Here is a 25,429-nt window from a genome sequence, read left to right on the forward strand (position 1 = left end):
AAGTACTGAGGTGTTTAATAAATAACAGATGAACAACACAACAATAACATCAACATTAAAAGTTTGAATTCATTTTGTATATATACACATAACTGTATATTTTCATATTTGACTTATAAACCATAAATATAACATGCAGTCCTCATAACTTAAAACAACCAGGACTTCTCTGACTGAGGTAGGGTCAGGGGCTGAGGGGTCAAATGAAGGTGTGTGTGTAAGTGTGTGTGCACACTGAATGTTTTTATCTGTGGGGGTGTGTGTGTGGAAATGGAGGAAAGGACTACAGTATTGGCAATAAAGCTGCAGTGGCTGTTTAGTAGAAATGTGTGTGTGTGTGTGTGTGTGTGTGTGTGTGTGTGTGTGTGTGTGTGTGTGTGTGTGTGTGTGTGTGTGTGTGTGTGTGTGTGTGTGTGTGTGTGCTTAGTTCATAGTTTAGTGGCCATGAGTCAGTCAGTGGCCCAGTCTTCCTGCCCAAGACTTCCGGCTGAGAACACACACACATGCAGCATTGATACGGATGAAACGCCAGGCTGTCCGTTCCTTAAAGGTGGTCAGGGCACTTACGAATATGTGTGTGTTGGTGCAGTAAGAGTTCCAGTGGCGACTGTCAATGCCAAGACAGCCCGAGTTGCCAGGCTTGGACCCCTGTTTGCCACCCCGTCCCCCAGGTCGTCCCCCGTTTGCAGCCCCGGATCCTCTGTGTGTGGGGGATCGACAGGTGGTCTCGTAGAAGAACTGTTTCTTCACCACGTTGTTGATTGTAACGTTTGGTAGCACCGTCACCTCGTTCCCAGCTATGTCCGTGGCTCGCGTCAGATTGCCAACCCAGGTGTTAATGCTGTCACATACTGAGTACTCTCCTCTGTGCATGGTGTGCATTCCTGCCCTGCGCCTCACCCTCACCCCTCTCACCCCTTCAGTGTCGAACCCCTCACCTTCCAGGGCATCGTGCGACGGGGGCACCTCACTGAAGACGACCCGGGGCGAGGGCCGGTAGCGCCTCTTAGAGAAGATCTTGGGGTCCACCACCGGACTGAAGGGGTCCGGGGAGGTGCCGACGGTGGAGCGCCTGACGGCAGGGCTCCTGTCCTGCGTGTGTGACGATGCCCGCTGGGGCTTCTTGGTCCTGTGATGGCTGGTCCTACGGTGATGCTGTGAAGCGTGGTCCTCGGAGAGGGGGTCCCTTGCTGCTCTCTCCATCTGTCCTGCTCGGTGATTGGCTCCTGTCTGCTGTCCTGTTTTGTGGTGGGATGCCCCGGCGCTCCGGTCCAATCCACCTCCCATGTTCAGTACAGCTTGGACGCCAATCAGGAGGAGCAGGACCAGTGGTGACGACCTCATGGGCACACGTCCTGAGTCAAACACACACAAAAAAGTTTTAATTTCCTTGAGAAATTTTTTTTTTCCCTTTTACTATAAAGTTTATACATAGACACACAAATAGGTATATATTAAGGCTGGGCGATATATCGAGATTTTAATATATATCGATATATTTTCAAACGCGATATGGTACGAGACAATATCGTTTATATCGATTATAAAAAAAAAATAAAATAAAAAAAATAAATAAAAATTACGATTTTGATATAGCTTATTTTGTGTATTTTAATTTAATTGTTATGCAGGAAAGGGATATTTGTTTTATTTTATTCAAGAAGCATTTTTATTCTATATATGCAGGCAGTTTATTTTTATTTCATTTGTTTTATACATTTTGATATTGTGCAGACCTCTGTTAACAAAGGTACCTGTGTGACATTTGGCACGAGGCATTGTATTAAAACTGACTGTTATTTTAAGGGTTTGCCTCAGAAAAAAATGAAGCTAACAGAGATGCTATGCTATAATGCTTTGGGGGAAACCACAATTATGTCACAGAAAAAATATCGAGATATATATTGAGTATCGCCATTCAGCTAGAAAATATCGAGATATGACTTTTGGTCCATATAGCCCAGCCCTAGTATATATGTGTATATATATATATATATATATATATATATATATATATATATATATATATATATATATATATATATATATATACATACATACACACTTATATATACACCTTAACTGATATATTTATGTATATGTACAAATAATCCTGGGAGATGCTACACATGTAGCAGAAGTAATATGTTTTTCTGGATCAAGTGAAGAGGTGTTTTCTGATGGGTTATTACTCTGTTGAGTAACAAATCTTCTGTTAACTTTCACCACCACAGCCACTGCTTTGGGCGTGTTTTGTTGTGTGTGTTGCCTTAGTGACTGTTTATATGCACCTGTGGAATGTGTCCAGTTGAAGTGGGAGCCCCTGTGGACTCTAAAGCCAGACTCCGCTGCAGGCCGGGCCCCTCATGCCTGCCATCTGGACCCCCTGAACCACAGCTCTGTAACATACACACACATTCACACTAAAGGCTTGTGCAAATTACATTTTACTAGAACAAGTTTCTGCTGTTAAAACTTGTAAAAGTTGATCTAAAAGGAAGCTCTGAAATGCAAATGTTGTATACACCTTAACTGATTAGATAAAATAATCAAGGTCACTTTATTCTCATGCACGTTGGTGCTTTTTTTCCTCCCTGAGTTACAGTTAAAGAAATCTACAAGGAACTCATACTCAAGTCATCCTCTTTCAGACTTACACGCCCCACAGACAACATGAGCGTGAGCAAAACATCTACTGTGAAATCAGTTAAGCAGGTAAACCTGCTTAAAAAACACAAATCTTTCACTTCCTGTTTGGAGGGGGTCATTGTTTATCCCTTTGAGCTCACACTTACACATTGGCCTGAGGTCTTTTGCTTCTCGTAATATGTTTTATACCATATATTCAAACACGATCAGAAAACATGCATTCAAACTTAGTCACAGCTTGAGTGGAGACACATATGTCATACATGTAGGAATGCATGTAAAGCTGTATTTTAAGAATAGTGTGCAGGCTTAGGTTCTATGGTGTGCAGGAATAAACACTTCCTCTCTTATAAACACACAGCAGGACACAGAGGGGAGTTGACTTATTCCATTTTCTTTTAACATGCATCTCTAAACTCTATACTCCAGAGTGTATGAGTTGTTTTTTTTTTTGCGTGCACAATTTTACCTGAATCTCACAGAGTAATCTAATAAAATTATTTAAAAAAAAAAGGATTTATTGTTTGGTTTGTCAGGATATTCTAAAAGAGCCGGGGGAGATTTGTTTTAAGCCCTAAAAATGATCAAATCACTGCATTATAGTCGGGCTTATTTATAAATATTTGTTTAATATTAATTAGCCTCATATAACAAATGTCCTCAATATTTTTAAAGGCATTTATCTAATTGTAAGAGAGAAAAAGGGGGAGCCCAGAAAAAATCTTGTGGAACAACATGTTAAAAGTAAAAGCTGTAAAACCACCTCCAAGCAGCTGCAGGCTCCTGTGACTAGAGTTGCTAGTATTATGAAGAAGTGACAACATATAAGATCCACGGGACTGTAGCCATGGCACGATGGCTGCACGAGGTCATGCAACCCCAAGTTGACAAAAGATTGTTTGGACACAAATCTAAGAAAAACATCAGAAGACACCCTGCTGAACTCTAAGATCCAGATACGTCGCTGACAGATCGCATCATTTATGGCTTTTTAAACAACAGTAGGCTCAGTGGAAGAAAACTATAGAAGACTCTTAAAATGATTTAATGAAAAACACAATAGAGCTACAATCAAAATGACTAAATTGTATGTTGAGAAGCCACAGAGTTTGACGCAAAAATCTAGCTTTTTGGAAAGTCACATTAAGTCTGTGCTAACAGATGGACAAAATTAGGCTTTCAAAGAATTCTCTCTTCAAAGCCAAGCTTATTTGTTTTATTTTCTACAATCTTCAGTCGAATCAAACTTCAAAAGCAAAGTCTGATTTGTGTTAAAGTTGGAATAAATAATCTCCTAGAAGAATGGCCTGGACTGAAATGCTCATGACCAGAACATGACCAGAAGAGGTCAGTATTGTCTACTTTGCCTTACACAGCAGCTTGGCGCTGACAAGCAGCTGAGACCCATCAAAGTCACAAGCTCTGTTCCCATCAGAAATATTAATCCAGAGGCAAGGGGGGAAATTTAGTATCTTAAATTCCTGCTAACGGTTTCCCTCCCTGAGTTAAAAATGTTCAAGGCCATGAGATTTTTCCTTTCAATCACATTTTCTACATATTTGTCTTGCTCTGCAGCGATGAGAATTAAACCCTAACTCTAACCCTAACCCTAACCCTAGAGATGTTTGCAAATGTACTCAAATGTTGCAACTGGTCCAGTTTAAGATATATGCTTTAATTGAGTATTAATTACTACTTTAAAATCCTTTTGTCATTTCCTTTCGAATGGAACGTGTGTTGTTTAGTCCACCACGTCATAATCATTCCTTAATACTTCTGGGACCATTCTTCCCTTTTCACATCTTGTTTTGCCCTTTCAAAAATAAATCCTATGCACTTTTACTTATGTAATTCTTTAAAATGCAAGACTGAACAATGCAAATGCGTTAACGTTGTGGTCATGCTGTGTTTACTTATGTAAGTACTCACTCAGGCGGGGCCAAAAGACCAGTTTTGCGTTGCATCTGCAAAGCAATTAAGTAATCTCGGCTGATGGAGAAGGGTTTTGTTTCGAGACACTCACTTCACGGAGAAATCTTTTGACTTCAATAAACACAATCAAACACACTCATCCACGTATATACAAGCATGGAGGTGGTCCAAACAGGCGCTGTGTTCACTGATCCTGGGTGACAGGCATCTCACTATTTACATGGTTCAGAGTGAGCCTGGGGGAACCTAATGTTAAAAATATGTGGCTTGTGTTTAAGACCAGTCGAGCCAGCGTAAACACTGCAGCGCAGGAGCACGGGGTCAGAGAGGTAGAATGGTTTAGAAAGCGGCGCTGACTTATAGGATTATTTCAGCACTGGATCAGAATCTGTCTCTGTCTCACGTTCTCCTGTAGAAATACTGTATAATGAATAGCAAACACATACACGCACAGCCGTGCAAGCACCACAAAACTCAAAAGCACCTCCTAGAATAGTTGATTTTATGGTCTTGTTGAAATTAAACTGCATTTATCTCCAGGGATTGTGTTAGATCTTTCAGCCAGGCTCCAAAGGTGTTAACTGGACTGAAGGTCTGAATGGATTTTTTGCTCCCAACTTTCCTAATGCTGCTGTTGCTTGGGATTGCTGCATTTACTGTCTCCTCCTGTTGTTTGTCAATGAACACTGTCTCCAATGAGTTAGCCATCTGAATTTCATCAGTTCTTTTCTTTCCATCTCCTATTTTGACTCTGGGAATTCCAACTTACACTCGGCACAGATGTCCCTGCGCACTTTTCCACCTACTTGCTTCTGGCATTCCATGTCCATCATACCTGCCTGCATCTTCCACTCTGCTGTTCAGAGAGGGGAATCAGAAACACAAGCACAAATGGGAAATGCCTTGAAAACGAAAGCTAACAGGAGACAGCCCTGTGGCTATATCATCACAAAGGGATTCCAAACCAAAACCATAAAATTAACAGTATTAGCACACAGTGATACAGACAAAGCGGTTATTCAATACCCTTCTGTAAATCATACATTGTGCAGAGGCCTTCATGGGGGATCTTTGTGGGAACGGAAACCTTATGCGGTGTGCTAAAGAGTTTCCCTTTCTCACAACAGGGTGGCGGCACAGTTTTGCTTTTTCTTGTGAGTCATTAATCATTTTCAAATGCCACAATCATATGAGTAATCAATGCATCACCGTCTTTAACCAGGTTGTGGTTACTTTCATCATCAGAGTGATGTAAGTGGAAAGAAGACATAAGTCACACAGCTGTGAGCTTGTGACCCAGAAAAACCAATCGCTGGGCAGCACGAGAGGAAAACACTACAGACCGAGACAGATTACGAAGCCAAAGGCATTGGAGCCCAGCCACACGGTTACTGGTACTGACCATGTTGTGTTAGTCACTACGTTTTATCTCACTTGCCAGTTCAAACAATTGCCTGCTGATCCGACTCATTTGATTAGAGTTCTGTGAAAGCAACGCAGGTGGGCCCGGCCACGGAGGAAGAGCAAGGCCCATCAGTGTCAGGTCAGTTTACAGTTATCTGTGTGACACATTAGCCATTACTTACACATCCTTGTTAAAAGATGTGCAGGAGCGACATGTCAGCAGGTCTCTAAAACCAACACACTCTTCTCTCAGAGTGATGACAAATGCATCAGATTATGAGGGGGTGAGAAGGAGGGACTGACAGCAGCCGAGGTAGAGAGTGAAAAAAGAAGGAGGCAGAGAGAGGTTGATACAGAGAAAAACAGAGAAAGGTAAACAGTTATTCTGCATCTCTCATCAGCTCCTTACAGCGCAGTTCCTCCTGCTGTCAGCCACTGGAAATCATCAAGTCGGATGTCCGACGGGTCAACATGTTCCGTTTACATAAATGGTTCTCACTTTTGGAGAATGTTTCATTTTAAAATGAAAATCTCCAATTAGGACTTGTGATCACTCAAGTGTACCAATTTTTCATTTGTTGCAGTAGTTTGTAGGTATGTACCACTTCCAGATCTCATGTAACCAGTTTTATTCACAATTTCAATGATTCATCTATGAAAGTAGAATCTTCATGTCATAGATTTGATGAGCTGCAATATTAAAACAACTGCAACAGGCAATAAACAGCGATAAATCACATTTCTGTCAAGTTATGTCCTCTAAACATCACATTGTGAACATATAACAGAAATCAGACAAAGAAAAAAGAAAACACTGGAACAGTACAATTTGTGGCTTTTTCACACATGCAAAGTTTTCTGCTAAAGAGCCTTGACTACAAATTATGGTTTTGAAGTTTTGAACCATATTCTTTCTAGGACTCACAATCTGGCTGAAATGCTGTATACAGTATATGATTTTTTTTCCAGGGCTGTATAGAAATCCAATTGCCAACTCAGATTTGGGAACTGTGTCCCTTCAGTATGTGGTCCTATAGACCAGATAAATGTCCAATATTTGGCAACATGAGAGCAAACGGACGCATAATTAACTCGTCTCTTATGCCTTAACGCATGCTGTGAGCATTGTCGTCATCTACCTTACAGGTGTTGTGCCTAGTTACGGCTGCCTGACATGAAACATAACCCCCATTGTGGTAACACGCACAGCTAAAGCAAAAACTAATATACGTTCAAATGGCTAGGTGTGCAGGTGTAGCCATAGCAACAGCTGCAACACAGACATCATGATCAGGGATTGAAAGACCCTTTGGAGAAACAGGGAATGTGTGGAAGATATTTGTGTATCTAAGAATCAAAACCTCAGTCAGCAATCACAAGAGAAGATTCTTTAATAAGGGTGTTCATATGCTTTTTGACGTAAACATTACATTAAACACTGTTTTAGAATTCTGAGTTGAAATATAAAGTTAGGGACAAAACAACGTTTCTAGAGGGTTGTACCTGGTTTTTGATATTGGGCATCCGTTTTTAGGTTGATCTGTGGCGATTGGCAATGATATTTATGAATGAATTGTCAAATAGGAAAAATCTACCAGATACTGACCGTATAATTGTGAACAAATTCTTATGATTGAGAAATGTACACAGGAAAATCTGCATCCTTAATGACTCCTTCGATGGATATAATAAGATATTCTGAGAAGTTATGAGTGATAAAGTTTGGGAAAGAATGGGTGCTGCACAGACTTTCAGTATCTCTGGAGTTTATATAATTCTGGATCACATTTTTATTGACCTGGGTCCACAATTTTCTTCTGCTCTGGCCAAAAGGCTGTGATTGTCATGGTTTTGGTATTTAGTTCCTGTTTTATTTTGAAACCCGTGTCTTTGTGTTTCAATTCTGTCTTGACTTCCCTTGTTCCCATCTGCCCTGATCGTGTGCACCTGTGTCTCATCAAGTCTTCTGCGTATATCTTCTCTTGTCTTTCCTTTGATCCCTGTTGGTCCGCACTGTTTCTACCCCCCTTGTGTCCTGTCAAGTTTTAGTCTAGGGTTTAACGCTTGTGTTTTGTGTAGATCCTGCTCAGCAGCGCTTTTGGTTTGTTTTACTTAATAAATCACCTGTTTTGCAACTCCTGCCTTTGCACATCTCCTGCGTTTGGGTCCTACAATGACTTTTCAGTGAGAGTCGTCCTCCAAAAATATTGAATACCGATTTCCATCCATATTTGTTTTGGCAACCTATACAGCTAATTGCTTTTTCATCTCTGCTTAGCAGCCTGTTTTTTGTTCTGTTGTTGCTCGTGCACCTCTATGAGAGTTTACACAGGCACCAGTCTATTTAAGTTTAAAATATCACATCAAGTTCAACGCTATATAAACCTGCTCCACAAAAATGCTCAGATACAGGCCATTAAATGAAGCTAACATATCGTTTAAATAAAAGTTATAGTTATGTTTAAAATGAACGTAAAAACTTACAGGAGATTTAGATTCACTTAATGTTTGTAAGTACAGTGTTTTAGTAGCTTCCCTTTAATTTTCACTTGCAGTTTGACAGTGTCTGAGCATTTCAGTGAGCAGTTTATATGCAGTAACTCATTTTAAAAGCATCTTCCAGTTTCTCCCAGTAAAGAGTTCAGTCCATTCACACAAGGCAATATCTACAAGCTGTGGGACAACCAACACACAACATCTATGGTATTACACGAGGAATCCGTATTCTTTGATTAGTGCTTGAAAATAAAACTCAGGAGTTTGAACATTTTCTGACTGACTGGAATTCAGATTTCTGCGATCAAATACAAGTTCACAGATACTTCTGTGAGAAAACAGACAGACTCAGAGACTTTGATGTTTACAACACCGTGCTGTGTTACTGCCATACTCAGTCTGACTGTAGATCATACAGTCTAACGTTTAGCAGTTGAACGGCTTAATAATTTTGGAGATGCAAATACAAAGTTGTTTTCGTAGTCTGGTTTTGACTTTTATTGAAACAACAAAACACATGTGTTCTTGTTAAAATCCGTGATGAGCTGTTATGTGATTGAAGCTCATACAGGATGGCTTGTCATGACCTCATGCAAACCTATTAGCGGTTTCAGAGTCAGGGAACTTTGCACTCTTTGCACCGCAGGACTGGTGCATCATTACAAACACAGCTTTCATTCATGTGGAGCTGCGTGCCGTTTGGTAACGCGTTGATGTGGTCACTACTGTCATCTCTAGATCATGGGTCAATAGGGGAACTGATCTGTGATAAAGTTGAGCCATGCACACATGCCTTGAGTCAGTTTCGACCATGATGCAAACTTGCCGTTTTTCCAGCCATTTTTCTATTAAATTTGTGCTTCTCCTTGGTGAATTAGTCACTGCAATAGTCATTAACTGCATCCAGCCATAGTGCTACAAGCAGGAGCGTAATCATTAGGCCAATTTGTTGTGATGAACAACCTTTAAAAAACAGACTTACTATGACAATTCATTTAAAATGAAAATATAAAAAATAAACTTAGTTTATTGTGAGTTTTTGTTTTTGAGTTCGTAGGCATTTTTTAAGACTTTAAGACATTTAGAGATCAATTAAGGCCTTATTTTTAGGAAACTTAAACAAGTTTTCTACAAAAAAACAAAAATCTTAAACTTGAACATGTTTCATTTTTCATGGATACAAAAAGGACATGATTTTCAGTGTCCTGGTGAACTACAATACTGATGTCAGCAATGCACTAAAATCTGGGGGAGAGACATACTCACAATTGTATCAATTTATCCTATTTTTCAATAATAGCCTATTTATTTTATATTAATTTTATTTTTTGAAGTGGGGATACTTGTTTCAGGTTTGCAGGAGGAACCTGGGTCCATTCTTGTTGAAAACATGACTTAATGTGTCCAACAGTCTCATGTCATGGTTTCTCTTCTCCATGATACACTCGATGAGCGTAGAGTTGAAGCAGCTCACACTGTTGTAAACGGCCTCCTCTTACTTAACATACAGTTTTGATGAAGCACTTTGAAAATAATTTCTCTTTCACCCATTCGTACACGTGGCTTCGTATTTTCTATTTTCAACCTGTTGGAGTATATATAAAGATTTTCTAGTTTATTCAGGTGTCAGGCTTTTGGGCCAGGATGACTGGGGGAAAACGTTTAGGAATTTTTGCAGCATAAAAGTCACTTGAAGAAAAAGACCACCACAATTGGTCTCTATAATAATATAAGAAAAGAACATTTATTATTCTAGATTACAAACAACTGACAAACACCAAAATTACTTCATGGCACACGACTCCACTTCAGAGTAATCTTGTTTTCCCTGAAGGCAGGATGTGATTCCTTCCTTTCCTTAAATCATTTTTCTCTGTGGATAATTTTCTAAACATGTAATAAAACCCTTATATTTAGACCCCGTCCACACGTAGCCGGATATCTGCGGATATCTGCTAAACCGGAGATATTTTCCTACGTTTTGACCTGTCATCCACATGAAAACGCAAATAAACGAAACTTTAAAAAAACTCCGGGCAAAGTGAAGATTTTTGAAAACTCCGTTTATGTAGATGCGTGTAGACACACACAACCGGAGTTTTGCGTTTTCGAACGTCACATTATGCGCCAAAACAACAACAAATCTGCTCTGAGGTGCGCCTTTTGTTTACTACAGATGATCCAGCATCTGTTCTCCAAGCCCTTAAATAAATGGTCTCTGGTCTTGACCACCGCTTACTGCGTTACACCGACACAGAGCCTACAACCGTAGGGTACGCGGAGCCGCGGAGGTGCAGCTTCCCGGGAGCCGCAGATGATCTACAGGTTACAATACTTATGAATGTGGTCGAAAACGCAGATCTTCGGTTATGTGTGGATGCAAATTTTTTTATAAACGGAGGGGGGAAATATTCGTTTTTTAAAATACCCGGCTACGTGTGGACGGGGTCTTAATTACCATATTTTTTTAAATGTCAGTTATGAGGCCAACAGCTTTCAATCAAGCATGCCAACATGCATGCTGGGTCCATGGTATCCCAAAACCAAGCGGAACCCAGGATTCACCGGACACAGAGCACGTCTCCTTCTGCTCCTTTGGTCTTACTTTCCATCTGGAACGATCTGGTGGCCCGAGAACTTAGTTGCACATATGAGTTGACGCATCTTGAGTAATACAGTCTCTGGTTACACTTTTGGATGTTGAGGCAGACTTTACTGAGTCACAATGGTTTTCTGGGGTAGTCTCAAACCATGTGGCTAAACTGATAACAGTATCGTGAAAAACCCATGTGGTGCCGTCTGAGGGTTCAAACAACTCACACATCCAATAGTGCTTAACAGACTTGGTCTTAAGTTAAGATCTTCCCGCACTACAAAAATCTTTTATCAATCTTGCACTGCACATGTATAAAGACCCAATTCCTTTATATTTTTTTTATCATTATATTTTAATTGATTGATGATTGTCCAACAGAGTTTGACACAAAGTGGTGAACCAACACCGGTCCTGACTGTGAGAAGTTAAGCCGTACATGGATGCTCTTACGCCCTTAGCTGCAACCAATTTATACGTTTATGTATCGCTCTAAATTCCCGACAGCTGTGAACGTGTTAATATATATATGTCTTTTGGTGTTAGGTTCTTAAGACTGTCGAAGTAATTTTGAGATGTTTATGCTACTCCTTGTCCTGTGGTATTATTGAAAAGTATGAACACGTGTATTCATTTAAAATGAAATCAAAATGAAGTCATAAAGCAAAGACTCACATACTGACGCTGAAGGGAGCTCATGGTATGAAGACGCAAGACAAGCTCTTCTATTTGGTGTGACAGAAAATGCAGCTGTTAAATACCTAAGACTCTATTTCATGAACTGCTCTGCAGCTTCATTGATCTGCTCATAGTTTTAAATACAGAGTCAAATGAAAGCTTGACTGTACATCGAGGTACCTGCATCCCTTTGTTTCTGTGTGAGAACCAAGGCACCTGTTGTAAATCAGAAAGAGTTCAAACAGCACATTCTGCTGTCTGGGTCTGACAACACAGAAGGAAGGAGATGTCCTGTGTCAAACTGAAAGGCACGCGCAACCTGCTAAAGAAGTTTACTCCTCGGTGGGAAGATAAAAGATGTTGACGAAAATAACATTGACTGTGCAAATGTGCTGCAGAGCCAAGTGCTTCAATATGGAAAAATGAGGCATCAGTTTTTGACATCAGTTTGTATTTACTTTAGGTTTACTGCATATGGCCATAAAAACATGCCAGAATTTATAAGGCATGGGTAAACATTTCCAACTTTAAACTATATTTCTTCAGTGCTCATCAAAGGACTGTATTTTTCCCTCAGAGGCTACTGGCAGGCCCACTGACGCCGGTACGTATACACGCTAACTTGAATGTTTCCCCTATCAATAATACACTGCCAAAACAGCACAAATAAATCAAATCCTGTTAGGCATTTAAACAAACGTACTTGTAATAAAGTCACAAATCAAGCAGTGGATGATGAGTAACTCATTATCAGGTATCTATTCTCTCAGTCGGCTTGTTTGAAGATTCACATGTGTGTTAACCTGCAAGTACAAGTAACAATAAGACATAAGAGCAGTCGCCTGCTTCTGATAAAACCATAGCCTCCTGTGTATTTGAAATAGATAAAAGTCTTGGCTTTTATTTAAGCATACGTGGTAAAAGTATACGTCTGTCAGGCATCCGGAGAGTGCCAGAGAAGCAGAGAGCTATTGTTCGGTTGTGTCTTGCTCTCATTTATCTCATTGCACCTGGACTCTGACCTACTGCTCACAGCTATAAGCTATATGTATCATCATTAATACATGTCTGAGTTGGACCACTGCATTGGATCAATCTTGTCTTGTCTTTCAGGAAAATTACACAAGCATTTTTGATCAAATCCAGTGACCCATTCATTCAAGATGAAACCCTGTAAGATGTTTTCCATTATGGCCTCTAAAAGCATAGCCTGGCCAGCCGTTCTAATTCCTTTCCTCTAGGGTGAAATACAAATGGACAGCAGAAGAAACTACTTCTAGACATCATTAGATAGGCTCATGAAGTATCTGGCATAAAGAATGAGAATCAGTCCCGCATTTGCATATAAAGAAAGAAAAAAACCTCTCTCGATCAAAAGTTGACTCGTGTTGATACAGTTGGTTTGACTGAACATACATGTAGTTGAAATGTGTACGGGAAACAACCATTGATAGTGAAAACTCTAAATCACACTCCTCTCTGATGCAACAAGGCTCAAAATCAACTCTCTGCTGTCAAAGCAACAGGATATTTTCATCCAACAGACCGAAGTGGACTTCCAAGAATTACAGCCTTGGCATGCACATATCTCTCTGGTCTGAAAATTATCTAAACTCCCTTTCAGCTGCAATTTCTAACGTCTTCAGCAAAGCACAAAGACCACATGCAGCATGACTTAATTTCATGAAAATAATCTTCCAGAATCATGTAGCATTTAAACCAGAGACAAAGCAGAGACAGGAGCCTCAGCCTTTCCACTGTTGTTCCACATTGGCTTACAGTAAGCTGCGCAATTATTATAATAAGAAGATTGAATCCTTGCGGTATTTGTGACAGAAATCAAAAATAAACATTTTAGCTGGCTTTCATTTCAGCAGTAATTGCATTTGGATGCAACAATAAGGGCTGCATTGTTTGTTTTGAAGTGGTCTGTCGTTTAATCCAAGTAATGAATATCAATTTTGTTTGTTTAAGCTTGTCAGGTCTAAATGTTTTAGTGCAGCAAAGAATAGGTGAGGTCTGTTCAGCAGCAACATGTTTAACATGATTCCACTAGATATGCAGAAGCAATAGAGTTAAAATACCAGACTGAGAATTATTGTTAATTAATAATGCTGAATAAAATAATCATGTTCTGTGTTTGAGGTTGTCAATTGTTATTTAAATGCTTTAGATTAAAAAAATAATTATATATATATATATATATATATATATATATATATATATATATATATATATATATATATATATATATATATATATAAAATGGACAAGCTCCAAATATGTTATGGGTCAACAGATTTGCACTTTCAGGACAACAATGCTCTCTTTGGCGCATCACAGACATTTGTGTGGAATATGTTGACAGACCAAGTCTTTGTTTCGGACACAACCGCTGTCTCCTACTCCTACTTGAATAGATAAAATGTAAATAATCACAGATGACACAGTCTACTGGTGCGATCCAGTTTAACAATATCAGTTTCTGTGAGGGAAATAATAAAAACTACAGACTTTTTGATAATGAGATAAACCTAAAACCACTCAAAAGTTGTGTCTGTGAAACGTATCCATCGTGTCCCTTCCTATAATTAGGCCCATCCCCAGTCAACCCACTCTCTCCCTGCAGTGGACCAGTGGATGTGGGAGGGTAGTTCTCCAGGCAAGGAAGACAGGATGAATAAAACGATTAACATGTTTTCCAGACCCTTAAGTTTTTATGACCTTGACATTCGACAATCTTCTCATGACAAGTGGTTAATCTTTTGGAATGACCAGGGTAATAGCTCCGTCTTCCTGGTGAGAATCAAAAATCCCTAGGCAGTGAAGAGAGAGGAGGAATGCCAGAAGCAAGAATGCCTGCCTGTCCACAGACAGGGTTGAAAACAGAGGGATGGAGAGGAAGGAATCACGGACATCAAGGGATGGGGAGAGGCAACAAGTTATGGAGGGCGGGATACAGATGGACAGTAAGATGATTTGGGAATTGCACAAATAAAGGGAGCATGTGATGGAAAGAAGGAAAAAGATGGAGACAAAGAAGAGTTCAAGGACAGGGTTGAAGGGAGGGAAAAAGGCTACGGGGAGTTAGAAAAGCAGTTGGGAACAGAGGACATGTGGAGTTTAAGCGCTGCCTTTCTTCTCTCAATAGCTTTAGCAGAAAAAAATGTTCTCTTCTCTTTTCTTCAGCTGTCAGAAAATGGAAAAAAACGGTCAGATATTGTTTTTGATTTTTTTCCTTTAGTTATCAAACTGCAGTCACCTTGTGCTACAGGAAAACAAACTGTAAAAAAGTAGTTTACTTTTGTTGACACTAATCTTCGTGGAGAAAATCAGCATCAGTGTCCCGTGATTTAAGTCATTAACAAGGAATTAAAAAAATAATACATACTTAAAATAAATCTCACTTGTGTTTCTGATTTAGATCCCAGACTAAAGTGAGCGTGAGTCATTCATTTCATCAGCCCGAATTTAAATTCTTTCATTTTACAACATTACTGTGCTTTTAAGGTCTTTAACAGATAGCGTATATATTTTTGCATGACGTTCGGACTGTGAGCTTATGGTAAACAAAACAGCGGAGAGGCAATCAAGAGTGGCTCAGGTAAATTTTCACGAACTCAAGCACGAGTGCAAAAAGACAGACGTGCTCGCTCAGACACCAACATTTTCCACTACGTCCTACTCAAGCTGTGCTATTTTCTGATGCCACAAGCGTGGATGTTGGCCTGTAGGTGTTACCTTGATAGAGGGGGCATCAGTTATTAAAGGAGCATGAGGCAGGACTGAGGCAAGATTTATGAAAAAAATTCGTATATGTTTTAAGTTTTCTAGTAATAATGTCAGATGAAGCATTCCAAACCAAAAAGAATGAGCCCTCTAGCGTATCTCTCAGTTGCCTTGAACAGGCTGTGTGCTGCAAAATGTGCTGCAGTGCTGGGGCCGAGTTTCCCGCGCTGTCCTGCGGATGTGACGTCACATGATGCTGCATGTGCGTTCTCCCCGTTCTCCCGTGCCGGCTTCGCTGTTGGCTGCAGTACCCCCAACGGCCGTCGTGGCGAAGGGTGGCGCTAGAGAGTCTCATTTCTTAAAAAGGAGCCTCATGCTCCTTTAACATTAACTTTAAAGTTCCTCCTTGGATTCTATGATTTTTTAAAAAGCTATCATGAGACCATATGTGAATGGGAAATGTGGGATACAAAACCTTTCTAAGGATTATAATGATTATAAGCCAAATATTTTTAGTGTTGATAGTCTTGAGATGTTGTTAAATAGAAAAACTGCATGACAGCAGTGAGTGTTGCCTTCCACTTCAAATTTTTGAAACCTGGATTAGGTTTGACAATTACTTCTTTAAGCTTGCAGGTGTGAAGTGACAAAGTTAATGAACCCATCTCATAAATGCACCAGTTTAGCATCTTAATACAGGATCCTGAGGAAAAATAAACCAGTCAACATTTCAACTGCATCAAAGTTCTTCAAAATTCTGGCATAACATGTACATGTGTTTTTGATCCATTTGACATGTTGACTTCTGTATATAAAATCGCTTCTTTTTAAGGAGGACCGTGGGAAGGTTCATTTCAGAATGAAGCAGCACAATAACCACGACAACCAGATAATCTGTACAACGTCGGTTCTTTGCGGTTGCTGCTGTTTCTGGACAGTCATCGATCTTCTGGTGGTCAGACGGTGTAACAAGAACTGGATAACTGGACATGTTGCCTTTTACCTTACAGGATATATTAAAACAATGTGCTGATCACTGAATGCTTTACTTTTAGTTGATTAATTTGTTATCTGTGGTTGTTTTTGATTCTCAGTCCTGCAGCTCATTTTCACAAAACATTTTCTTAAGCTGGAATTCGTATCATATTGTGTTGTGTTTCTAATGGCATCTACTGTGTCTATTGTTTGTATTGGGGATGAAAATCCTTTTTCCGCTGGGGGATACCACTAAAATTGATGGTCTAAGTTGTTTTTTTACTGACTCATTGAAAATGCATCATTATATTTGAATAGCACATCTTTACCATCCTGAGCTGTAATTGATAAGCCAGGACAGGTTCTGTGGCTTGTCTCAAGGGGGCACCATCTAATTCATAAGCTTACCGCAAAAAGAAAACGTTCCCTCTCCTGTCCTCCTGAAAATGCACTGTTGTTTATTCATTTACATTTTATTTTGGTGTTTTTATCGCTTTAAGGTAGAATAAAACAAAAACACATAACCTTGAATAACAATGCTTGGGGCACAAAATGAAACATATAGAGTGCAATTCATGACAGTGTATATCTTACACATGACTAAGATACACGCCATGTACTTAAAAAAATATCATGGATATTCATTTACATTTTTGTGTTTTGGATTTAAAACAAACAAGCAAACTAATGTAATTTTTTATTTTTTGTTAGCTGGTTTTATTTATTTGATTTTAAATCAGCAAAAATAAAAGGAAGTTTTTTTTTATTTTATCAAATGATACCAATTCTGAGGATGAATTTCACTTTTCTTGACATTACTGTTATCCTCTTATGTTAGAGACATGTCAAACATTTTGGATGGCTTGTACTCTTCTGACTTGAATAGCTCCTTCACAAAAACAATAACCATAACCTCAGCTGGACTTTAGGTCTTGTGACAGCCGATGACAATCAGGTAAAATTTGTTAAAGCAGGAAAAGAGTTAAATAGAAATTTCAATTTCACCTGAGGGAATCAGTGAATCATTTTGAGTGTTTCCATTATAAAATGGTCCCATTGAACCGAACCATACCGTTAAAAAAAATAAACATGGCACGGTACAGTCAGTGTAGAGCTACTGGTGTCAAACGATACAATCCGCCACACTAGGCATTTGGTCTACACCCCACATGGTGGTCCGAGGTGCAGTGGAAACGCTCACCTGAATTGACTGGCCCATTCTAAACTGTACCGCACCAAAGCGAGCCTCTCAATGGAAGTAGGGCTTTAGAGACCCGAGAAGGTAATGATGGGAGAGAAAAGGAGAGTAACTGAGGAAGAGACGGAACAAGAGTAAATAACAGCATTGTAACTTCATCTCCACGACTAAAGAGCTTTATGTGACTGTATCTGCTAACCCTGATGATAAAAATTTCTAAAGCCACACTGACTGCGTTTACATTCAGTCAATAACCCTTTTAAAACCCGAATATTGGCAATAACCAGAATTTGCACGGCCATGTAAACACCAATAACCCCTTTGAATAACCCAAATCTGCTCATATTCATGTTTTTAAAAACCCGAATATGACCCCTGGGTAACTCCTTTTAAAACCCCAATATTCGGTCATATAAACGCCAAACGGAACATGAATTTGTTTTCTGCGCATGCTCTGTTCGCAAGGAATCTTGGTCTTTTGAGTCCAGGAAGTTCTTCTAAACACGGAGAAACGCAAGACCACGCCACACTTTTGGAGTGAGGAGGAGACTAATCACTTCATGTAATGAAAGATATGAACATTTTGGCATTTGTAGACGGTAGAAAGTACCGGGATAGAAAGATTTACAAGAAGGTGAGCGAAAAATTGCGCGAAGCAGCATTTGTTTTGAATTTGGATACAGGAAGAAGAAGTGGAAATGACGCTAATTGCGTCTTCACGTTCTCCGCGCGTCACTGGTTTGATCGAGATATCCCGAATGATTAATTACCATGTAAACGGAATATTCCGAATGTTTCAGTAACCGGAATATTAGCAATAACCCGAATTTCGACTGCATGTAAACGTAGTAACTGATTTTTAGCTTTGTTGGTATATATAAAAAAAGTATATTTGCTTTTTTTTTTATCTTAATTTTGTATTAATTTTTATTTCACTTTTAAATAGTGTGATCAAGGTGTGCTGTATACCCCGAAGAGAGTAAAATAAACAAATAAATAAATAAAAAAAGTCAATTATTGTTATCACTCCTGGTGTTTGTTTGATTACAGCTTCACACCGCTTACTAAAGACTTGACCCCAGCATTTTCTGTTCTGTGTGGTCTTCACATCAGTCTGTCATCACTCTCTCCCTGTGCTTCTGTGTCTCTCTCTCCCTGCCCCCTCCGGCTGAAGTCAACCACCTGTCCATGTGGGACCTCCCAGGCCCATCCTCTGTCTGTTAGCAGCAGGCCATGTTAAGTGTGTGAACAGAGCTATGTGAAAGAGACAAAGTGGCTGCTTTCCAGCATGGCTGCATGTGCTTTTGAATGTTTGTACCCTGCAGCAGAGAGTTTTGAGAAAGTAACATTTACCAGGAACCTAAATGCAAAGGTCTGTGGTTGTAGGGACATTTTCACTTAAAAAGGGACTCAAAGCAGACAAGGAAAAAAAGCTCATGCAGTATCAACTTACCAAGAAGTCATCTTGACACCATTAAGCCTCACATTTTACTCTTAAGAGAACTTACTGACAGGAACACACACACAAAAAAAGTCCAGATAGTTTCAGGGGGCAACCTGATTGTGCCCTCAGTGGTTTGGTCAGCAAGCTTCACGTTGCTGTCTGGCTACAGCATTGTTTTAGGGGGACTTTATGTCCTTACAGCCGTCTATTATGACTAACTCTTGGCTCATCTTTCTGAATTCTTCACATTCTCAGTTCAGTTTGATTGTGGTGTAATAGTAAGTGACTTTCCTTTTATCCTCGAGGGTAAGGCGTGTGGATGTCTGTGATGCGTATCCAACACAAACACACCTATACATACTCAGACACATATCAACCTGAACACTGCTTGTACAGAACCACAAAACAGATTCAATAAATTTTACGTTTTGTAGGCTTCACAGCTGGGACAGAAGATTACAACAAGGATTTCGAGGTCCGTCACAGGAGAAGGGTCGTTCTTTCTTATTTAATACATTGTACATGTTTCCGTACAAATGAACACTGAATACAGCAAACTAAACTATGACATTGTCTGGCTGGACTTGGACGGCACAGCGCAGCAAAATCTTGTAAGTAGTTGCTGAATTGATAGGACTCTACCATGTGTCATGTAATGTTATTGAGAGTTCACATGCAAGTGTTGACATGGTAACTACAACGTTATGTAAGTCTGACTAGCCAACTTGTTTATACCCTTGTACCGTGCTTGTATTGAAGTGATGATGCTGTAACATAGTACTAACAGCATCCAGGTAGTAATGTGGAAGGTCAGATTGTAACTGGGAATTTGGAAACTTGCTTGTTTTTTTTCACTGCCCGATTTCAGGTATTGAGACACAGCTGCAGTCTTCACTATGCTGTCTTCCTTTTAACAGTCGAAGTGAACTGAAGCATTTCTGCTCTGTGACGTTCACGGCTGCCACTGAGCGACAGACGGCAGAGACTGTTTTATATCGTTATTTCTACTTTTTAATGGAGCACTAAAAACTATTACACGCTGGAAAATGTATTTAGTTGTATGCAAAAGAAAAAGAAAAAAAAAAACTGAAAACCAGATGTTCACTGAACAAACACACCTGGATATCGGAAGGGTCCAGCCCCTTAGTCTTTGGGAGATTTGTTTTCCCTTTTAACAAATAATGTAAAACTGTTATTTTGATCTTAAACAAGCCCTTACTATTTGAGAAAAGAAAGAAACCAAAACTCAACTATATTTTCTCCGTTGATGGGAACAAGTTAGAAGTTCAAGTTCAGACGAGCTTCAAACTACCATTTGGAGTAAATGGTAAGGAAAGTAAGAAGAAGACGGTGTCATCGCAAGATTCCAAATGTAGACATAAAAAAGGTTGCAGTGAAACAATTCAAAACAGCAGACATGCACTAAGTCAACAGAACAAGACCACAACACTGTTATTCTTGCTGTAAGAAAGGCCTCTGTGATACGGTGATTTATCAGTTTGTTCTGCGTGCATGTGCATGAACAGACTGAGCCATAGCTGGGAGTCATAGAGGCATTTAATGCAGAATGACATGTCTGCACACTTACGGTAAGTGTCATTTTTTAAAAGAGTATACAGTGCACACATGCACATGTATAGACATAAGAAAAAAAGAAACACGTAGAAACAGGCAGACATAAGCCATTGATGCAGCACCTGTCAAAATCAGGTCTGTTCAACACTCAAATACTGATTGCAGTGTTTGGAAAAGAAAAGCCAAACACATCATTCTTAATTTTGGACAAGGCACGTGGGCTGAAATCAGGTTTACCTAAAGATTCCCGTTGAAGTTTGAGAAGAGCAGTTGCTGTAAATAAAATTTCTTACAAACAATATGAGAAGTTTGTGAAAGAAAAGTTAAGAAATATTATAGTAAAAAGATAACAAAGACATTTGAAATATGTTCTTTGCTCTTTACCTCTGTCCATTATGGTTCAAGATCCTTCAGAAGACATGTACGTCACAAGGTTTAAGCTCTTTTTAGTTCAAAACCCAAGGGAGAATGTTGGTTAAATGGGAGGGCAGAAGCAGAAATATAGAGAAAAAAAAAGAAAAAAAAACCCTGAACAAATGTTCTGTTCTTTCTTTTTTGCGCTGTGCTCTCGACTCCTGGGTTTATGGTCCGAGATTCTGCCCTGCAGTGATCACCAGATGCACATTTTGCGCCACAGGCGCAGACATAAAACCCCAAGATGAACTCTGACCTGTAGCTTTCCCACCGATTCCAGACAGACTTTTTTTCGACCATTTTTTAACCAGATAGTCATACAACAGTCTGTACTTTGACTCAAAAGATGGCAACATCCCTGTTTTTGTGTATATCTGCTTTTGGATCGGAAGCATTGACGAAACAGATGGACGGGCTGCTATTATCTTGCATTTACAAGTTTCTGAAAAAAAGAACCATATAAAGAGAAAGCTGAGGCCTGAGCAAATGATTGATCATGTCATTAACTGGGAACGTAAATAATGGTCAACATTATTGCTCTATGTGAGCAAAACTTTAATTAGTTATCAACCAAGAATCTATTTGTATTTCTAAACATCAGAAAACATGTGCTTATAAAACACATAAATATGTAATATATACATTTTTCATTTTAAGAAAAATTCCTCAGTTCCATTATTATTTTCTGTCTTCGCACATATTGATTTTATAACATACATTATATCTCATATCAATGACTAAATGCCTTGTAAATAACTGTATAGCTACTCCATGTTTCAGATCTCTTTACTAACTGATCGTGATGTTTAATTTTAAACACCGCTGTAATACATAATGAGCTTTCTGGTTGACCTTGGGCTTATTTCCTACCTGTTTTGTTTTCTTTTATTTCCTTTTCTAAAATACCTTAGCCACGAAGATAAAGAGTTAACAGAGGGCTAAAAGAGACCCTCTGCTAGTTTTTCTGTTCAGCAGGTTTTGATTTGTTTGTGATTACACAGTTGCCCACGTCTCACTTCTCAGATGGGTGTCTGAGCTCCACGTCCAATGAAACCACATTCAATAGTTGCTGTTGTTTTAATTTGAGTGTTCATTAACATAAGATACAAATAATGTTTTGATGTAAAAGACTGACCAAAGGAGTAGCTCCACCTACTCATCGCTAAAAAAACTGCTGTGGGAATTTGGCTTGGGGACCTTATAAGCACAGTTTTATAGAAAAAAAAGAAAAAAGGTTGCCTTTGTGTATAAAGACGGTATAAAATTTGCACTGGCACCAGGTGTGGATGTCCAGGTGTCCCATATAACGCTGTACAGTGTGGATAACTCGTATCCATAGATATTTTATTCTTTAGTGTTTTTAAGGAGGAAAGATACTTTTGTGAAATAATCTGAGATTCATTTCGCTAAATGCGTTGAAAATTGAAGCATCTAAAAAGAAGAACAAATAATTTCTGATGAAAAATAAAGATGTACATGTCAAAAATGTCCACACCTCCTTTTTAAATCTGTGATTTAATTGCATCTTTCATACATGAATAGAACAACAGTTTTCCTAAATTATAGGACAACACGTCTTGGTACAATTTGGTCACATTAAAATCCAACATGATCAGATACCATTCTAACGAACACAGTATTGACAGTACCCCCCCTGTCCCCCACCTCTTTTCACTTCAAGTATATTGTTACTTTTGTTCTGACCACTGGAACATTTGTGGTGATTTTATCAATCACAAGTTTTCAGCTGACAAATGTATTTTGCATAAATAACAGCACTTATTAAGAGCATGAAAGAGCTCATATATTTCATAATAACCAGTTAGTACTTTTTATAGTACACAAAACCCCACGTTGTAGTATTTTCTGAAACCAAAAGACTATTTTTTTTTTTATCTCACAGTAACATTTCATTTGAACCTCACAGCAAAGTGTTATTTCTTAACGTGTCTCGCTCTCTTTCTGTCTGTCACATAATCGCACATACACAAATGCAGGTACATACACATTTGCACACACAAATACACGGGTTCTAACGCAGGGAAAGCTGTAACTCAACTTCAAAGGGAAACCTGAGAGGGTCATGAATAATCACAGACATCTTTGTCTACAGGGGAAAACAGCACTGTCCATCTGCCCTCCATACACGTATGAACACGAGTTCATATGGCTCAAGCTGTTTTTAGCACTGGCACTGCATACACCCCTGGGCCGGAAAGATACACTGGGAAGGACTGTTTCCATTTTACATTTTAGACACAGTTGTAATTGTAATTTTCTTTTCTTTTTTGTTGATAGAATGATTGCAATAATTTATTTCATATCACCTTGTTGACATAAAACCTAAACTGATGGCAGAGAAACATCCAGGCTGTGTGATAAATGTCCTGATGTCTGTTGAACATTTGTCAGCCAGCAGGCCAACTAATATATATTATAAACAAATTCAAAGCTGCAGCTAATAAGACACATAACTTCACCAATCGTTATGTGAAGTTGCAATGCCACACTTCACATAGTATCTCCCACAAAATGATGAATGAACCACTTTAAAAAAAAGAGATAACAAATAATGTTCATATTTTATCTTTAAGCTTCAAATTTCCAACCGCTCCGTTTGGTAGAAATACACACGGAACTGTACATTGTGTTAACCCACAAGATAAAGTACAGGATGTGTTTAGATGTCTTGATAAGATATATGGCTAGATTACTGAAGCTTTCCACTTCCTCTGGACCAACAGAGTGGCGATGAAAACACATCTCATAAACAACTTTGAAAAGTGTTTTTTCAAACAGACTGGAGCACCTTTTTGTTTATAGAGCTCTACTCACTGGCCCAAGCTCATAATTTTAAACCATAAGCACACACACACACACACACACACACACACACACACACACACACACACACACACATGCACACATTGTGCCCATGTGTGTGATTGTCAACATAGTCAGATTTCTTCTCTTTCAAACATTTGATGTTCGGTTTATCTTCTGATATAATTTGCATTAATACAGCAGGGGTGACACAGCTTGGCAAATATCATCAGTATATGGCACTGTTGTGTGTAAATGTTTTTTTTTCTCCATGACATTCTTCCCTTGTCAAAGCCCGAAAGGAATTCCCTTGTAGGAGTGGCAGGCATGAGGTCTGTGTGTAGCACACACGCTTGCTTGCACACACACAAACACGCAATTACGAAAATACGTATCAGTAGAGTAGAGAAGTGATCAGGAGCACACTTGTACACGCACCAGGCCCCACCCACTGATAACCCCACGGACTTCATGTTAGACACTGGAGGCCACAATCTACAAGTCTTTTGAGGGCTGTGTAACTTGAGTGGAGAGAAAGACAGACAGGAAAAAGGGGAGGGGGGGAAAAGAGAGATAGAAGGTAACCTGATGTCCCACGAGTTTACTGAACAGTAAATGGGTTCCCACTGAAGCTTGGAGGACCCCCCCCCCCCCCATCACCTTTTTTTGTTTCTTGTCCTGAACCTCATTTCTGCTCTCTTTCTCAGGACGTTGACTTGTTCCACGTCCTCTCTCTACATGCTAAATCTGGAAAATTACTAAGTCTGAGTAAAAATTGTAAAGTCACACATCAAAAAACTTAAATAAAATTGTAAAACCTTTCATAGCACCTCCTGTTAGTTGCAGCCAGCTGGAATGTTCTCCCTTGTGCAGGGACGTTAACTGCTCCTGCTGAACTCAATCTCATTTAAGGGGGTCTGCTTTCCCTTAATGACAGGTATGGAAGAAAAAAGACACCATTCCCAAGGCTGAAATTGGGTTCTCACTCCTGTATGGACCCCAAACTCTATTTTCCCTACTTTTTTCCTAATATGTTTAACTTCAGATTTGAAAGAACAAAACTCACCACCCTGCAATGCTTCTTCTCCTCTCTCCTGTGTGAGAATTGTTCCACTGAAAGTCTGCTATATTCCACCTCACTCTCTCCAACGGCAAGGGTTGATTTATTCCAAGCTCCAAATCCCGCTCCTGCAATTTAAAATTGTGCATCCAGGTTTGAGGCCTTCTACTTCAGTCTTTCTCCCACTCACACTCTTTGGGAAATGAACCGTTCTTGAAGTTTAGTGAGAGGACTCCCAGAGCTTGTTCTCTGGTGTGTGGCTCGCAGCAGGTCCTAGTGCCTACCTTTTCTACATGGGTTAGTGATGATAAAAACTTCTTCTTGAAACATACGCCTACCTGCTGTTATTCATGATCTCCCTCCATTCATTATTTTCATCCACATGACTCCCTCTTTTGTAAAACAGCACTTTCACTGACCAAGCTTTTATCCAGGTTTCACTAGTCCTCACTTGCAAGG

At 39.4% G+C, this 25,429-nt stretch overlaps 1 protein-coding gene across 3 annotated transcripts; it reads right to left on the reverse strand.

The window, feature by feature from the left end:
• On the reverse strand, window positions 1-25,155 carry ngfa (nerve growth factor a (beta polypeptide)). 3 transcript variants are annotated; one of them, XM_061734939.1, is made up of 4 exons: window positions 24,977-25,155; window positions 5,351-5,434; window positions 2,292-2,399; window positions 1-1,355 (listed from the first exon to the last, which is right to left on the reverse strand). In XM_061734939.1, exon 4 carries the CDS (start codon window positions 1,342-1,344, stop codon window positions 454-456), a length of 891 nt encoding a protein of 296 aa, XP_061590923.1. In that variant the 5' UTR covers window positions 1,345-1,355; window positions 2,292-2,399; window positions 5,351-5,434; window positions 24,977-25,155; the 3' UTR covers window positions 1-453. The 3 variants fall into 3 exon arrangements, with proteins under 3 accessions (XP_061590923.1, XP_061590922.1, XP_061590921.1); XM_061734938.1 differs by having other exon boundaries at window positions 5,351-5,437; XM_061734937.1 differs by lacking the exon at window positions 5,351-5,434.
• Window positions 25,156-25,429: the final 274 nt, after the last annotated feature.

This window comes from Cololabis saira, chromosome 12 (genome assembly GCF_033807715.1).
Source record: "Cololabis saira isolate AMF1-May2022 chromosome 12, fColSai1.1, whole genome shotgun sequence".
NCBI lineage: Eukaryota > Metazoa > Chordata > Actinopteri > Beloniformes > Belonidae > Cololabis > Cololabis saira.